This window comes from Muntiacus reevesi, chromosome 1, assembly GCF_963930625.1.
Source record: "Muntiacus reevesi chromosome 1, mMunRee1.1, whole genome shotgun sequence".
Classification (NCBI taxonomy): domain Eukaryota; kingdom Metazoa; phylum Chordata; class Mammalia; order Artiodactyla; family Cervidae; genus Muntiacus; species Muntiacus reevesi.
In genome coordinates this window covers 54,567,441-54,582,689 of record NC_089249.1, presented here as the reverse complement: position 1 = coordinate 54,582,689, position 15,249 = coordinate 54,567,441, and the positions used below count along the sequence as shown (strand labels likewise).

Sequence of the window (15,249 nt, the reverse complement as noted above, 5' to 3'; positions counted from 1 at the left end):
TTCTAATGAAATAGCATGTATTAATGTCATTTAAACCTTACAGTAAGCGCATGAGGAAGGGAGCCCAGAGGCCTCAGAACACAGAACCCATGTAACCATGGATGAGGACCGGGGCTTTTCATGTATGTGCAACAGGGAAGCCCCTGTCCTTATCCATCTCTTCTATAACAGGGTCCAGGGTTTCCCATTCTTTGGCTTTGGGGCAAAAAAGAAAAAAAAAAAAGTCACCTCACCAGCAAAGGACTGAGAATCTCAGACTGGTGTTATCTGCTGATTACTTAACATGACCTTGAGTAAGGACAAGAGATGCAATCACAAACCCTTTAGACCATGGCTGCCTCCCAAGGGCTGAACCTTCACTCACAGACTTTAAATACAATTAATCAACAACTTGGAGAGTCGCCCTTCACCTTCAGCCAAGTCCACTCAACTGGCAAGTGCTACTGTTACCCCATTTTACAGATGAGGAAACTGAGGCACCAGCACTGGCTCCAGGGCTCCAGCCACAACCACCCAGGGTCACATGGCTGGTATGTAGCAAAGTCAGGATTTGAACATGCCTCTCCTGACTCCAAACCCCATGTTCTCAGTCATGTGCTGTGGCCTCAGGGAACAGGGCCGGGACTGGCACATGCTCAGTGGAATATTTGCTTTTCCCCTTTCAACTGGGAAGGAAGGAGATGGTGCAGGAGAGGGTGGGAGGGGAAGCCAGCGAGGAGAGGGTGCCAGCCTCAAAGTCCCCAGCAAAAGCTGAGCCAGACCAGGACCATCTCCACTCCATGGCTGGCTGCTGTCTTAAGAAGATGGGGTGTGATCTGGCAGGACAGGGCCACCAGCGAAACTATGATGCCAGGGGCCCCCTCGAATCTGCCACTTCCCAAAGAGAAGAGTGACTGGCTGGGCAGTGTCCAGAGCCCGACCAGCCCCCTCAGGGCAGCCTCCTCTCCAGGAGCCAGAACCAGAGGCCTGCATGGTTACCATGACAACCACCACCCTCTATCCTGCAGACTCAGCTGACAGTCATGGTTTCTGCAATTCCGGGGGGCTCTGGGAGGGCGGGCAGGGGATGGGAGTGCTCGGTTTGGCTGGGGCAGCCAAGTTTGTTTTTATTTTTGTCAAATCTGAAATCAGATTCATTTCCCGGCGTGCACTTCAGTTGTCTAAATAAATCAAGTGGAGGAAGCGGGCTGGGAGCTTCATCCTCCTGGACCAGGGAGGCAGGGAAGGTGGGCCTGCCCCTATACAGAGCTCCGTCCTCTGTCTGTCCCCAGGGCATCCAAGGATGGGCACCCAGGCTTCGGGCCTTCACAGACCAGGGCCTGAGTTTCCAGACCCTTGTTCTTGGGCCAGCTCTGTGCTCCTCCAAGGCCAGGTTCACAAGCATCCATGGAGCACCTACTGGATACCTGGCCTGTGCATCAGTGTACTGAGATGAGCCAGGCTGGAGGTGCTCAGAGTGCTTACCTCTTCTAGGACCCACCGTGGTATGAGGCCATGTAGTATGCACTGTACTAGAAGTGGCTACCATTTTGAATGTCAGCTATGCTGCAGGCCCTGGGCTTTAAAGAGGATATCCATTCACTTACTCACTCATTCATTCGACTTATCTTTATGAGCCACAACCACTTTGGAAAGCTGCTTGGCAGCATTTATTAAAACTAAACAGAGGGCTTCTCTGGGGAATCCAGTGATCAAGAACCTGCCTACTAATACATGGGACATGGGCTCAATTCTTACTCTAGGAAGGTTCCACATGCCACAGGGTAACTAAGCCGGGTGCCACAAACTACTGAGCCCTCACGCTCGAGCCCATCAGCCACAACTCCTGCGCCCATGTGCAACAACTACAGAAACCTAAGCACCCTAGAGCCTGTGCTCCGCAACAGGAGAAGCCACCGCAGTGAGAAGCCCATGCACCATAACTAGAGAGTAGCCCCCACTCTCCATAACTAGAGAAAGCCCTGAGCAGCAATGAAGACCAGGTACAGCCAAAATTTAAATAAATAACAAATTTTTTTAAAAGAAGGGTGACTTTAAACAAGCCCATGCTAGAATCCAGCTGTGCCACTCTTGGGTCCACATCCCCCAGAGAAATGCCCAAATAAGCCCACAAAAAGGCACGTGTTATCCTTAACAGTCCCAACTTGGGAACAATCTAAGTGTCCATCAACAGGAGAATGAGTCGGGCGGAGATTTCAACTGGAGAAGATTTGGGCCCCCGGGGGCACATGTGGCCATGTCTGGAGACGTTTTGGTTGTCAAAACTGAGTTTTGAAGGATGTTCTTGGCATCTGGTGGATGGAGACCAAGGATGCCGCTCAACACACCACAATGCACAGGGCAGCCCCACCACAAAGAATTCTCCAGCCTGAAATGCCCACAGTGCCAAGGCTGAGAAACTGCAACACATTCTTTTGATGGAACACTACTCAGTGATCTAAAGGAACAAACTACCACAGCAGCATGGATGGGGCGGCCAGACCTAACGCTGGTGACAGGAGCCAGAAGAGCAAAGAGCGCCCAAGTTCAACTATATGAAGTGAAAACCCAGGCAAAGCGAAGCAACAGTGAAAGAGGTCTGAAGAGCAGTAACTAGAGGAGAGAGAGTTCATTGCGGGTGGGGTGAGGGAGCTTGCAGGGGCTGGAGATGTTCTTCTTGGATGGAGTGAGGTCACAGGAGTGTGTTTACATGGAAAAATGCCTTAAGCTGGACATTAAGATTTGTGAGCTTTATTGCATGCACATTCTATCACTATAAAAAGTGTAACAAGAAATGATGCTGAGCTACAGCTATAGGGAGATATAAAATGCAACAATTAAAAAGCCACAACCCCTGCTGGGGCACCAGCTGTCATGGACCCCCCAGAAGACCTTCACCACAACCCTGCAAAGGAGGGGTGTTACCCCTGTTTCACAGACTTGCCCAAGGCCACAGCAAGGGACAGAATGGTGATCTGAACCTTGCAGCATTTTGTCTTCATTTAAGAATTTCTTCTGTCCAAGCCTATGGCAGGCTTGGAAGATGGGCATGGCAGGCATCATTCCACCCACTTTACAGATATGAAAATGAAGGACTTCACTAGTGGTTCAGTGGTTAAGACTCCCCGCTTCCACTGCAAGGGGCATGGGTTTGATCCCTGGTTAGGGAACTAAGAACTCACATCCCACATGCCTCATGGCATGGCCCAAAATAAGAAAGAAAATGAAGGTTCAGAGATGGCAAGATTTGCCCAAGGGGACACAGTGGTTCAGCTGAGACAGAAAATTGTTCCACAAAGTGAATGGACCCGCTGGGCAGATGGTCCTCGTCCTCTTTCCACTTACATGCCTCTAGTGACAGGGAGCTCCCCACATGACACACAGCCCTTCCCCGGGCTGATTGGTTCTAGTTATAAGCTATGGAGGTTCAGTGGGCTGAGATCCCTTAGAAAGAGTGTTGCTGCCCCCAAGCCCACTTCTTAGAGTCTCTGTAATTTGACAACTCATTGAATTTGGCCAAAGTCTTTGATTCCCAGATGCCCAGCAGGCCTCTGTGCCCAGTGCAGACAGCCGGAGTGGGGGAGGCAGTGGCGAGGGAACTGGGGCTGCCAGCTTGGAAGGAAACCGGGGTGGATGGTCCATGGGAAGGAAGCTCCAGCCAAGGAGACTCACCAGACACTGCATTTCAGCCACTGCTGAAAAGAAGGGCAGGGAAGGACCCAGGGGACCAGGGTCCCACTGTCTGTAAGCTGACCCAGCTTCAGGAGCCTGTCCACAAAGAAGGTGCACCTGCAGGGGAGCCTCTTGGAGTCCTAGGCAGAGGGTGTGGAGGCCTCCCCTGGGCCCTTACAGAACCTCAGTCGTGCCCCTGACAACAGTGTGGTTCTGTCCCGGCTTCCTGCCCCCAACCCAGGCTGTGCTTTCCAAGGGCAGCACACATCCACGCTTCTCAGAGGCCCACCTGGAGCAGCAGCTCAGGGCATCTACAGCCTCGGGGAGGAGTGAGGTGCCCGTCACTTGGAGGCATCAAGGACGCTAAAGAGGGATTTCTGTGTTGAAGGGATCTGCAGCCCGCCTCCCCACCTCAAACACCCCCTCCTCTCCTTTCTAACATCCATCACTCACTAGTCTATATTCAGCCCCTCTTCACTGAGCCCCTGTCTGGCCCACAGTGACCCTGGAAACCCTGAATGAAGATGACATGGGCCCTGCCCTGCAGAAGCCAAGAGCAAACACTAATGGAGATGCGGTTGGACAGGGTGAGGGCTGGACAGAGGGTGATGACGCTCTTCCTCGGCCTCCTGGGGGCCTGTCCCCCACCACACGGCTTCTCTGCCTGCCCCTGACCACACGTGTTCATGTTCACATGTGCATTCCCACGGAGCCCCACAGCCCCTCCCACACTTACACACGCCAAAGTGTGTGCACTCCAGCCTCCGCACCCCCGGGGCGGCCGCACTGGGCCCGGCCAACCCCCTCTCTCCCCGCACCAGCAGCTCTTAAGCATTTCTGTACCTCCTGGGGAAGTTCATGAACCCTTTCTCAGAATACTGTTTTTAAGTGCATAATTTTTTTTAAAGAAGGCTTAGTATTAGAAAGGAAGGAAGCCAGTTATGTTAAAATAGTTGTCAAAATATTTTTTAGAAAAACAAATTTGTGATGGAGAACTCTGTGTGCTTCATTATCAACACAATGAATAACCAAAGCCAGGGGCGGGTCTGAGCCTGTGCGCCTGGGAAGCAGGGCAGAATGACAATGACATTCCCAGAGCTCTACAAGGAACCGTGATGTGGCTCAAAAATACCGGTGACTGCTGCTGGTGACAGTCGCAGAACTACCGGTGACCCATTGTGCTCGGTTGCCTCTGTTCGTAATACAAAGAAATGCTACATTTCAGTCGGAAGTCAATGAAACCAAACATGCAGCTTGTCCCGATTCAAGTTGACGAACCTCAGTTTAAGACCCTTGTTCCAGAAACTCCTGCTGGGCGCTGGGGACACCACCAACCCCTGGACAGACCCTCATCCTGCTTTGTGGACCTCACCCTTTAAATGTTGGCCTTTCTTGGGCTCCCCAGCCCCCTGAGATTCCCTCTCCATCCACCGAACCCACACCCAGACCCACTCCCACAGCCTCGATGACCTGCCCTGGACTGACAGATCCAGAGTCTATCCCAGCCACAGACTCACTCTGATGAACTAGCCTCCCAAGCACTGCTCTGGGATGTCCCAGGGAACCTCAAAGTCATCATGTCCAAAATGGGATAGGCCATCCTCTCTGCAAACCACCATACTCCCCCCTGAACTTCCCACCCCATGAATAATGACCCCAACCACCCCCAATCCTGCAAGCTGTCCCCTTGCAGGGAGGCTAGAACCCCTCAGAGCCCTCCTTCCCCTCACCCCTGACGTCCATCTCAGAGACCTGTCCATCTCACCCCCTAAATCTCTCCTCTCCATCCCCCCTCTGCACCCCACTGCCCCAGGCAAGCCTCGCTCTCTCACTCCTAAGTCCATGAACAGCCTGCTCCTCTTGCAGCCCTGCCTTCTCTGACACATACTCCACACAGCAGTCCAGGGGTTCCTCCAAAACCAAAAGCATCCCATGGCTCCCCACTGCCTTCCAGAGAATTTCCAGATTCCTTGGCTCTGCATTCCATTGTGTAAGAGCTCTTAGCCAGCCTCCTCTATGTCTGTATAACCTCCAACTCCAACCTTGTTAACTAGGATGTGATTCGCTGAAAGCTTTGCTGCACACCTACTATGTGCAGCATAGGGCTGAGGGTCAAGGCTAAAGAAGAGACATGCATTAATGGAACACAGAGCCTGCCCTCAGGGAGCTCACAGTCTAGCAGAAAGGGGGAATAAGAAGTCAGGTACAAGAGGTCTTACAAGTGCTACAAGGAGAGAGTGATGGTGCCCAACAGAGGTTTGGGCTGGGTATTCTGCATTTGCCAAATAAGTGAGTGGACAGACGGGTTGATAGATGGGTAGGTAGGAGGGTGAGAGGGAGGCCTTCATGTAGTTGGAGCAATGGATGATTGAATGGGTAGATGATTGGGAAGGTGGGTAGATAAATGCACAGATGTAAGGATTGAGTGAATAGATGGGTGGGTGTGCAGATAAACAGATGAAGAGATGAATAGATAGATGGGTGGATGGATGGATGGATGAGTGGGTTGGGGAGTGGCTGGATGAATTGATGCATGAAGCAAAGGAAGGCGGGTGGGGAGATGGGTGGGTGGAAAGAGGGGGGTGATTGAGAATGTGACTCCCAGTAAATGGCAGTTCCAGGACTCAAACTCAAGTCTAGGAGACCACAAGAAACCCTGCCAGTTGGGACTCTGCACCATCCTCCACTTCCCTCTCAGGGATCGTCCTCAGCTTCCCTCCATCTCAGCCTTCCTCCTCACAAGACCCTCAGCTCCATGCTTTCCACACTTTCGGAGCTTCAGGAGATCTCAGGGACCTTCTGAGCCTCCGCACTGTTGACATCGAGGGATGGAGGACCTTTTGTTGTAGGCTGCCCTGTGTGTGGCAGGATGTCTGACCTTTACCCACTGGCAACCAGTAGCACACGCTGACGCTGGGAAAGATAGAAGACAAAAGAAGAAAGAAGTGGCAGAGGATGAGATGGTTAGATAGCATCCCTGACTCAATGGACATGAATTTGAGCAAACTCTGAGAGATACTGGAGGACAAAGGAGCCTGATGCGCTGCAGTCCATGGATGGGGTCAGAAAGAGCCAGACACGACTTAGCGGCTGAAAGACAAGGCCCAGTAGCACCCCTCCCCGGGCTGTGACATCCAACAGTGTCTGCAGACGTTGCCAAATACCCACCGTGGGCAAAATCACCCCCAGGTGAAAATCACGGTTGATACGGCTCAACCCTTTCCTGGTTTGGTTTTTGGAAATTGAGATGAAGACAGGAGTGACCACCTGAGGCCACAGGGCTTATACATGGGCTGGATCTCTTCCCCTAGCCCAGCCCCCGATATTCATACAGAATCTCACAGTCAGCCAAGCCTTCTCCTTCGCTTTCTCGTCTATGTACAGGAGCCAGAGAGAAATGGGAGCCCAGAGAGGTCAAGTGGCTTGCTCAGACCACACAGCACTCAGCAGCAGAGTCAGGATTTGAACTTGCGGGGAGACAGGGGACGCAGGACTTCCCAGGGCAGCTGGGGACGGAAACGTGGATGGCGGCCCCGTAGGAGAGCTGGAGAGAGATGAGCAGGAAGACCTTCTAGCTGATTAAAAAGACATATCGATTTCTCTCCCAGGGAAACGAACGGAGCCATTTGTCTCCCAACAGGACCGCGAGGCAGTCTGGGGGAGGCGACAGGTCAAAGTCGGCTTCTGACACGAAGCCGCAGCCCAGGCGGGACTGACGAGTAAAAATCCAATCGCGTTTTAAATGCCCTAGGGGGGGTTGACTCTTCATTAGCCAGCCAGCCCTCCTTCTAATCCACCCGCTCTATATCAATCACAACAAGGCTTCCCAGCTGGGCTCACCTCGGCTTCGAGGGGCTGGCGACACAGGCCCAGACCCCCCCCAAGGCCCTTCAGCCATCGCCAGGCTGGGTGGTCTGGACAAGCCCCTCCCCTCTCTGAGCCTCGGCTGTCGAATGGGAAATCTTGAGAGGGGCCTGAGCTGCACCCAGCACATGGTAGGCCCTGAGGGATCACCAGCGTCCTTTCTGGCACAGCCTTCCAGAATCTAGACCCTGAATGTCCCTCCTGCTCAGACCCCACTCCTCTGGTCTCCCAGCCCAGACCCCAGACTGATGTCAGCGACCTTGGTGACCCCCAGCTTGACTCGGACCCTCTGACCGGGTTGTTTCCTAACTGGGATATCACGCCCCGTCCCCCTCTTCTTCCCATCTAAGTATCTCCTGCCCCACTCCTTATCCACGGAGGGCTCCTGCGGCTTGCCGGTCAGAACGGACAGACCAGCCTCCTGGTGTCCACAGCCCACTCAGGGTCCCTCTGCCCAGTCTTTACCCCGTTTTCCTTCACTGGAGTATGACCTGGGTGTGGCTTTGCCTCCCCCATCAGATTGGGGTCTCCTGGGGGCCAAGGCTGGGTGCCAGGCCTGGTACACCGTGGCCCCACCCAACGTGGCTGAACAGCCCTCCACCCTGTCTGGGACAGTGTCCAACACTACTGAAGCTGGGCTTCACTAACACCTGTTGAATCCATCAATCGACTGATCTATATCTATTGTAGGTGCTTCCTGCTTGGTCTCCAGACCTTAGTCTCTCTCCCTCAAGCACCTGCCATTCTGCTCCAGGAGGAACCATTCTAATAAATGAAATTACACACGCCCTATCCCTGCTGGACCTCCTTCAGTGGTTCCCCAGTGCCCACAAGATGGAGAGTAGGCTCCAACCTGGCATTTCATACCCTGCTCTCCCGCCCCGCCTCACAAGGCTCCAGCCACACTAAACTCCTCCCTGTTCCCTACACTAGTCCCCCTGCCTAAAACACCATTCCTCAGCTGCCCTCCTGGAAAACTCCTACTCATGCAGCAAAACCCAGCCAAATGTCCCCTCCTCCAGGTAGGCTACACCAACCCTCCTAGGCTGGGTCAGGGGCAGCTGCCACACCTGTAGCTCTGTTTATATAGACATCTCCAGGGGACAGTACCTGAGACGGCCCTGTGGGTCGGGCTCTCCCTGGCCCAGCCAGGCTCCTCTGACTGGCCGTCAGGTCCACCCTACTGACCAATGAGTGTGCGGCATCCACTCTGACCACCATGCGCATCCCCAGGGCACAGCTTGGTGCTGACTTGTACTTCTGAGAAAAACAACCTTCTCTACGCCAGATGGAGGGAAACGGACAATTTCCCAGACATGTGCTGCTTCTTCCAGCAACACTTGCCATCCGTCTGGACATTCCCTTTGGGCCAGGGCTGAAGGAGGAGGGGATACCCTCCCTGAAAGAACCCCTTCCCCAGCCACAAGCAGACCCTGGCCTGAGAGTCCTGGGCTCCACTCTGCGCTGGCTTTGTCCACTACTCAACATGTGCCCTCGGGCAGGTCAGGCTCCCCTCCTCAGCCTCAGGCTTCCCAGCTGTAGAATGGGGAGCTAGCAGACTTCTGGACCTGGCACTCTCAGCTCAGGAGGACCTGAGAGCATCTGGGAGCTCGTGGCAAGTGGGAAGGTACTTTGTAAACCAGAAAGTGATGAGACACCTGTGCGTTGGAGACAGAGTCAAGGGAGAGCCACGGGCCCAGCCCTCTGGGACCCCACTGGAGGAGGAGGAGACAAGGCTAGCCACCAACAATCCCCCGAGGCGGGAGGCTAGGGAAGGACTGCAGGAGGCTAGAGAGGGAAAAGCTGAGATTCCGGAAAACTTCCTGCAGGTGGTGGCCAGGAAGCTGGTGCTGGTGGGGCTGGCAGGATTTGGCACCGTGGAGACTGGGGGAGAGGGTGTCTCGGGGGGCAGACCCAGCGTAAGCAAAGACGGGCGGGCAGGGGTGTCAGGAAACACTAGCAGCGTGTTTGGGCTTCAGGATAGAGTGTGTGAAGGGAAACAGCAGAAAGGCGGCTGGAGGCCAACCAGGTGGATGGTGGAAGGCCCCGAATCCAGGCTAAGTGAGACTATTCTGGGGGTGAGAGAGCCGCTGAAGGTTTCTGAGGGAGGAATGAATAAGCAAACAAATGGAAGAAGGCAGCGAAGGAGGGAGGGAGGGAACAGCACTTGACTGATGACAAACCGTGTCCACACTGGGAGCCCAGGACCCCCTGAGGATGAAGGCAAGTGGGGAGGAGAGGGGTGCAGAAAAGAGGCACTCATTGGAGGGCACTACGCTCTGGGCTCCTGGTTGGGGGTTCTCTCCACCGTACGGGAAAGAGGAAAGAGGAAGGTGCCAGCTGTCAGTGGGGCAGGAGGGGTGAGATCCCAGAGGCCACCTGTTTAGACAGGAAGAGGTAGAGGAATACAGGCCCAGATTTCCCAATGGCCCTGACCCAGGGAAAGGGCTCAGGACAGGAGGGGTGGGGGTTAGATTAAGGAGGACTTCCTGACAGTCAGTTGAGAGCCTCAGAAGGCCCAAAAGGTACTTATCAATTGGCCCCAGGCCCCGTCTGATGCACCAGAGAGGTAGCCCACCAGAGGCAGGGGGATGGACTAAATGACCAGAGCAGGGGCAGCAGGGCGATGGGAGGGTGGTGACGCCCCATTTCTCTTCCCGTGGCGAAGGCTTTCCAGGCCTCTCCCCCTCACTCCCCAAACTTCATGCCTTCCCTCCACCCTGCAGGAGTCGGCACCTCTCTCAGCCCATCCCACAGGCTTCTCAGACCATCATCCAGACATGGGACCTAGCTGCCCACCGACCTTGAGAACCCCTGTCCTGAGCTAGGTCACCCAAGTTACCCCAGGTGGCTCCCTGCCAGGTCCATCATCAGCTCCACGGTGCACACAGCTGCTACCCCACACTTAACAGTTTGCCTGGTCAGTGCTTGCCCTGGATTTCTCACTGGAACCCCTGATATTCCCAACTAGGGGTCGCTGAAGTTCCCATTTCACAGATGAGCAAACTGAGGCTCAGCAAAGACAAAGGCCCCTTGGCCAAGTAGGTCATCATTCATGCTCAACCAAGCTACAGTCCCTGGGGTCACCTCTGTGTCCTTCCAACACCAACCCCAAAGCAGCCATGCCTCCACTCGGAACCCCCCTTTCCAGCCCCACCAGCACCTTCAGGCACCAGCCTTGCCAGATGCCCTCTTATGATGGTCTCCTGGCTGGTATCTCTCCAAGAGAGCCAGAGTGACCCTCCCCTGCACAAAAAGGCCATAGTTGGCCTCTGTATGAGCCTGGTACATGGCAAGCACTCAGCAAAGGCTTGCCGACCCAGCTCATGAATGGGTGAGTAAAGGACGGATGAACAAGAGCCCGTTCGCGCACCTCAGTAAATTCACTGAACCTTCACAGCGAACAGCACAAGGCTTGACACTGCAGGGCTGTGATAAGAAAATGGACCCTGTCTCTTCCTGCCCTATGATGACCCAGGTCAGAGGGTCTGCAAGGTGGCAGGGGTCTCAGCCAGGTGGGCTTCAATGCAAGAGCGCCACAGACCCCCAGTCCTAGCAGCAGAGCCAGGCAGGGCACCAGAAGCAAACAGAAGTGGGATGGAGGAGCAGATGAGAACCAGGACCATAGCCACAAGTGCACCCGCCCACCAGGAACGCGGAGCCCTATCCCCGCACACCATGGGGACATTTCCTGACAAAGCTGGCAGGGAAATGGACACCCCAGGCAGCCCCTCCTGACCTCACTGCCCGAGTCTCCCCATCCTGCAGACAGGGAGGCTGAGGGCAAAAGAGGGGAAGTGACTTGCCCAAGGTCACCGGTAGCTGGTGTCTCCCGCCCTACCCCTGCCCAGCAGAGAGACAACCTTCACAGCCGACTGGCTCCCACCACGCATGGCTGGTTCACACGGCGGCGGCAGCAGAAGCGGTGGTTCACCGCAGGCTGGCACGCGGGGAGGCAGGGGGCTGCGAGCTCTTCCAGGGGGGTGGCCCCTGGCAGGGCACAGTGAGGTGGCTGCTGAAGGTAGACGCTGGAAACCAGGAAGACCCTCACCCAGCAGCCTGGAACTGCAAAGCAAACATCCTCTCTCTGCTGGAGTGTGGAGAACCCTGTCTCCATCCTCCGAAGGTGGCAGCCGTGTCCTGGATAAAAGCTGAGCCTGGGGAATTCAGAGATATTGAGGTTTTCATGCTAGCTTTACCACATCCTGGCTGTGCAACCTGGATAAAAGTTAGTCACCCTCTCTGAGCATCACTTTCCCCATGTGTAAATGGGGCTCTGACAGCACCTACCTCCTGGGGCGTGGTTATAAGGGTTAAAAGGTGATAATGCGGCAAAGCATTCAGCACAGTTTAAGTGCTGGCTCTTGTTATTATCACCGCCCCCCCCCCGCCCCCAACCCCACCTCTGGGCTGGACACATGGCTGGGTGCTTTGCAAGAATCATCTCTAATCGTCTTTAATTGTCCCATCACACAGATGAGAAAACTAAGGCTCAGTGAAAGGAAACCAGAGTGCACACAACCCACCACTGGCCATTCTCCCACATACCACGGGTGACATGCCTAGGAAAGGTTCTCAAAGTCTAATCGAGGGTGGAAAACGGGTTTCAAACTGATAAGTCATGCTGCCAAGGGTGCCCTGCTGGAGGATGCTGTGATCGATTAGCAATGTCTGCATGGATGAGGGCATGGGTATCAGCATGGTAACTGGCACAAATCTACCTAAATCACAGAGATAGAATCTGATTTTCCCTGGAAACAATGCCCTCTGAAGGCATTATGTTCTATCGAAAGACGTGATGCCCAGTGTCTTGTTGAATCTACCACGAGCAGTGTTTACTCAGCCGTAAGTGAGGGCCCTGATCACTTTTGAGCACAGGTAATAAGAGTGATAACCACATGCGAGGTTTTCTAGGTTACAAAGATTTGCTTTCCCGTGTGCTAGTTATGTACTGCTTTGGTCTTCAACACAATCCAGTAAAATGGATAAATATCACCTCTGTTTAACAGATGGAGAAACGGGGGCTCAGAGAGGTTAAGAAATCAGCTTGTTGGTCACACAGCAAATAACAGGCAGAACCAGCCCATGGGTCTGTCTTACTCCAGTCCCCAATGCTTTTTCATGCCACCTACCCGTGAGTCAGAGAGCACAAGTGGGGAGCTCCCTGGCAGTCCAGTGGTTAAAAATGTGCCTTCCAATGCAGGGAATGTGGGTTCAACTCCTGGTAGGGAAACGAAGATCCCCTGAGCCACAGAGCAACTAAGCCCAGGCGCTGCAACTCCTGAGTCCACGCACCACAACTAGAGAATCCCTGCACCTCAGCGAAAACCCTGCATGATGTACCAAAGACCCCATGAACGGCAACTAAGACCCACGGCAGCCAAAGAATAAATATTTTTTTAAATAAATTAGTTGATTCCAAAAAAAAACAAAACAGCACAATGGACCCCCTGATATTTCAGATGCAGAATCTTCCCAGCTGAAACCCGGCTGACAGTGTGAGCTTAAGGCCCAGGCCAGGTAAGGAAGGGCGCTGACCTCTGGGCGCGTGGACCTCCGCCACCGCGGCCCGGCAGCTTACGGAGGGTCCCCGCGGCCTTCTGTCTCTCCAGTGAGTCAGGCGGTGACTCAGGGCCTGCCTCGGGGCTGGGGGAGGAGCTGAGTCAGGAAGCACCAAGTTTCAGAGGGCAGCTGGCTCTGAGCCAGGGCCCCTCAGCACCAGGGACTCCGGCGCTCAGAGCAGTCTGTCCCGGGCGGGCCTCCCACACCGCCCTGCTCCCACCCGGGCCTGCGGGTCCTGACAGCCTTTCCCTGCTGGCCTGACTCTGACACCTCCGTGTCCACCGTTCCGTGGGTTCTTGATGGAGAGCAGGCTCCTGCAACGTCTGCAGATGCGAAGGCTCATTTTTGGTTGCCGCAATAATGGAGGGCAGCTCCCTACCAATATTTAGGGACCAGGAAGAGCAAACATCCTGGGCTGTGCAGGACAGCTCAGACCACACAGCACCCTCACACTCCAAATGCCAACCCTGCCCGCACTGAGGAACATGGGGTTACGCAACGCTCCTTCTCTGAGCTCCCTCCCAGGAAGGAGGGGCGGGAGGGAGGTTTGTGGCTGGGAAAGAATCCTGGAGCCCTCAGCACGGGATCAAAGAATCCCACTCTATCCCCCCAAGATCCTAAAGCCCAGCCTGAGTGCCCCATGATGGAGCCTCTGGTCCGTTCACTATGGAGACATGTGCCCAGCGAACCCTGCAGGAGCACCCACGATGTGCCAGGCATTCTGCTGGGTGCTGGGGTCCCGCTGTCAAAAAGACAGGGGCTTGGTCTGTGTCCCAGTCACCCGATAGTGCCCTGGACGAGACAGTGTCGATTCTGAGTCCCATACCAGCTAGGGACAAGTAAGAGAGGTGGAGGAGAAACTGCAGAGGGCTGCCCTGAGGAGGTGACATGTAAGTGGGGATTTGAAGGATGCAGCAAAGGATTTGGCCGGGTGAAGAGGGAAGGGAAGGCATTTCAAAGGAGAGAGTGTGTGAGAAGACCCTGAGGCCTGCAAGAGCAGGGGAAGAACCAGGGGAGCGGGGCAGGGCCTGGGGGCTGGTTAGGGTTCTGCTCTGTGCCTCCAAGGCCATGGGAAAGGGTGAATGGTCTTCATCGGGGCTGACCCGAGCAGAGGAGAGGCAGTGAGGAGAGGCAAGAAGCTCTGTAAGGAGGTGAGGTGGATGGAGCCTCACCCTGCGTGTCGGGGTCACCTGCCAATGGTCCAGGCCCACGATTCGCCATAGGCTCTCATCACCCCTGTGGTCAGCGACCCCCGAATGACTCGATCACTGGGAGCTGGGCCACAGGCCAGGGTCTGACTTAAGTCTGTTTCCTCCTGCAGACCTAAAGTTCACACCCGAGGGCTTCCTGAGCCAGTTGGACACTGCACTGACTGCCCACGGTCATCAGCAACTTCCAGAACATTCACATCAGCAGGACGCCAGGTCCTCATCCATCTGAGCTCCATGGTCCAAGATCTCCCAGGCCCAGCACCTGAGCTGGCTCACCGACATCACAGCTTCTCAGCCTCAGTCCAGATCGCAGGGCTCCTGGCCAGAGGGACCGGCAGGGCCCCAGGCAGAATCCAGATAAACCCAGGCCCCACAAAGGATATGGGTTACACACCATCTTGATGCACCAGTTCCGGGGGCTGGTGGTCTGTCGCAGGCAGAAGAAGGCAACGGGGGCCAGGTCCGGGTGAGGGACTTCTGGGTCAACTCCGTCCAGGGGCTCTTCTGGGCCAGGAGGGGAGGGAGGGGGGCTCTGGGGCCCCGGCTGCTCCGTGACTCCAGGCTCAGCCACCGGGGCTGCGGCAGGGGAAGGGGGCGGCGGGGAGTTCTCAGCCATGTCGGCGCTGAGCAGGGAGCCCTGCAGAAGAAAAAGAGGCTGCACTTGGCAGGGGTGGGGGCAAGCCTGGCACCCGCCTCCCTCAACAAGGGGACATGGCTCAGACAGCCCAGCCTCAAGCCCCACAGGCCCCTCGCCCACACTCTGGCTGTGAGGCTCAGAAGAGTTGCGGGCCGGGAGGCACGGAAGCTGGAATCCACTTCCAGGCTGGTGGTCTTGGTCAACCTTGGTGAACCTCATTCAGAGGAGGTGAAATGTGGAGAGAATAAAACCTTCTTAGAACACAGTTGTGATATTGATGTAAGGTTTTTGTTTTTTGTTTTTTTCAATAAGACCAGAGTTGTA

General features: G+C 55.0%; 1 protein-coding gene across 1 annotated transcript in view; it reads right to left on the bottom strand.

The window, feature by feature from the left end:
- The window catches only part of CACNA1I (calcium voltage-gated channel subunit alpha1 I), a 106,231-nt gene extending 91,327 nt beyond the window's left edge, over positions 1-14,904 (bottom strand). The window contains exon 1 of the mRNA XM_065923864.1: positions 14,672-14,904. Within this exon, the coding sequence (XP_065779936.1) occupies positions 14,672-14,904 (233 nt within the window). The remainder of the gene's footprint in view (positions 1-14,671) is intronic.
- Between the last annotated feature and the right edge of the window lie 345 nt (positions 14,905-15,249).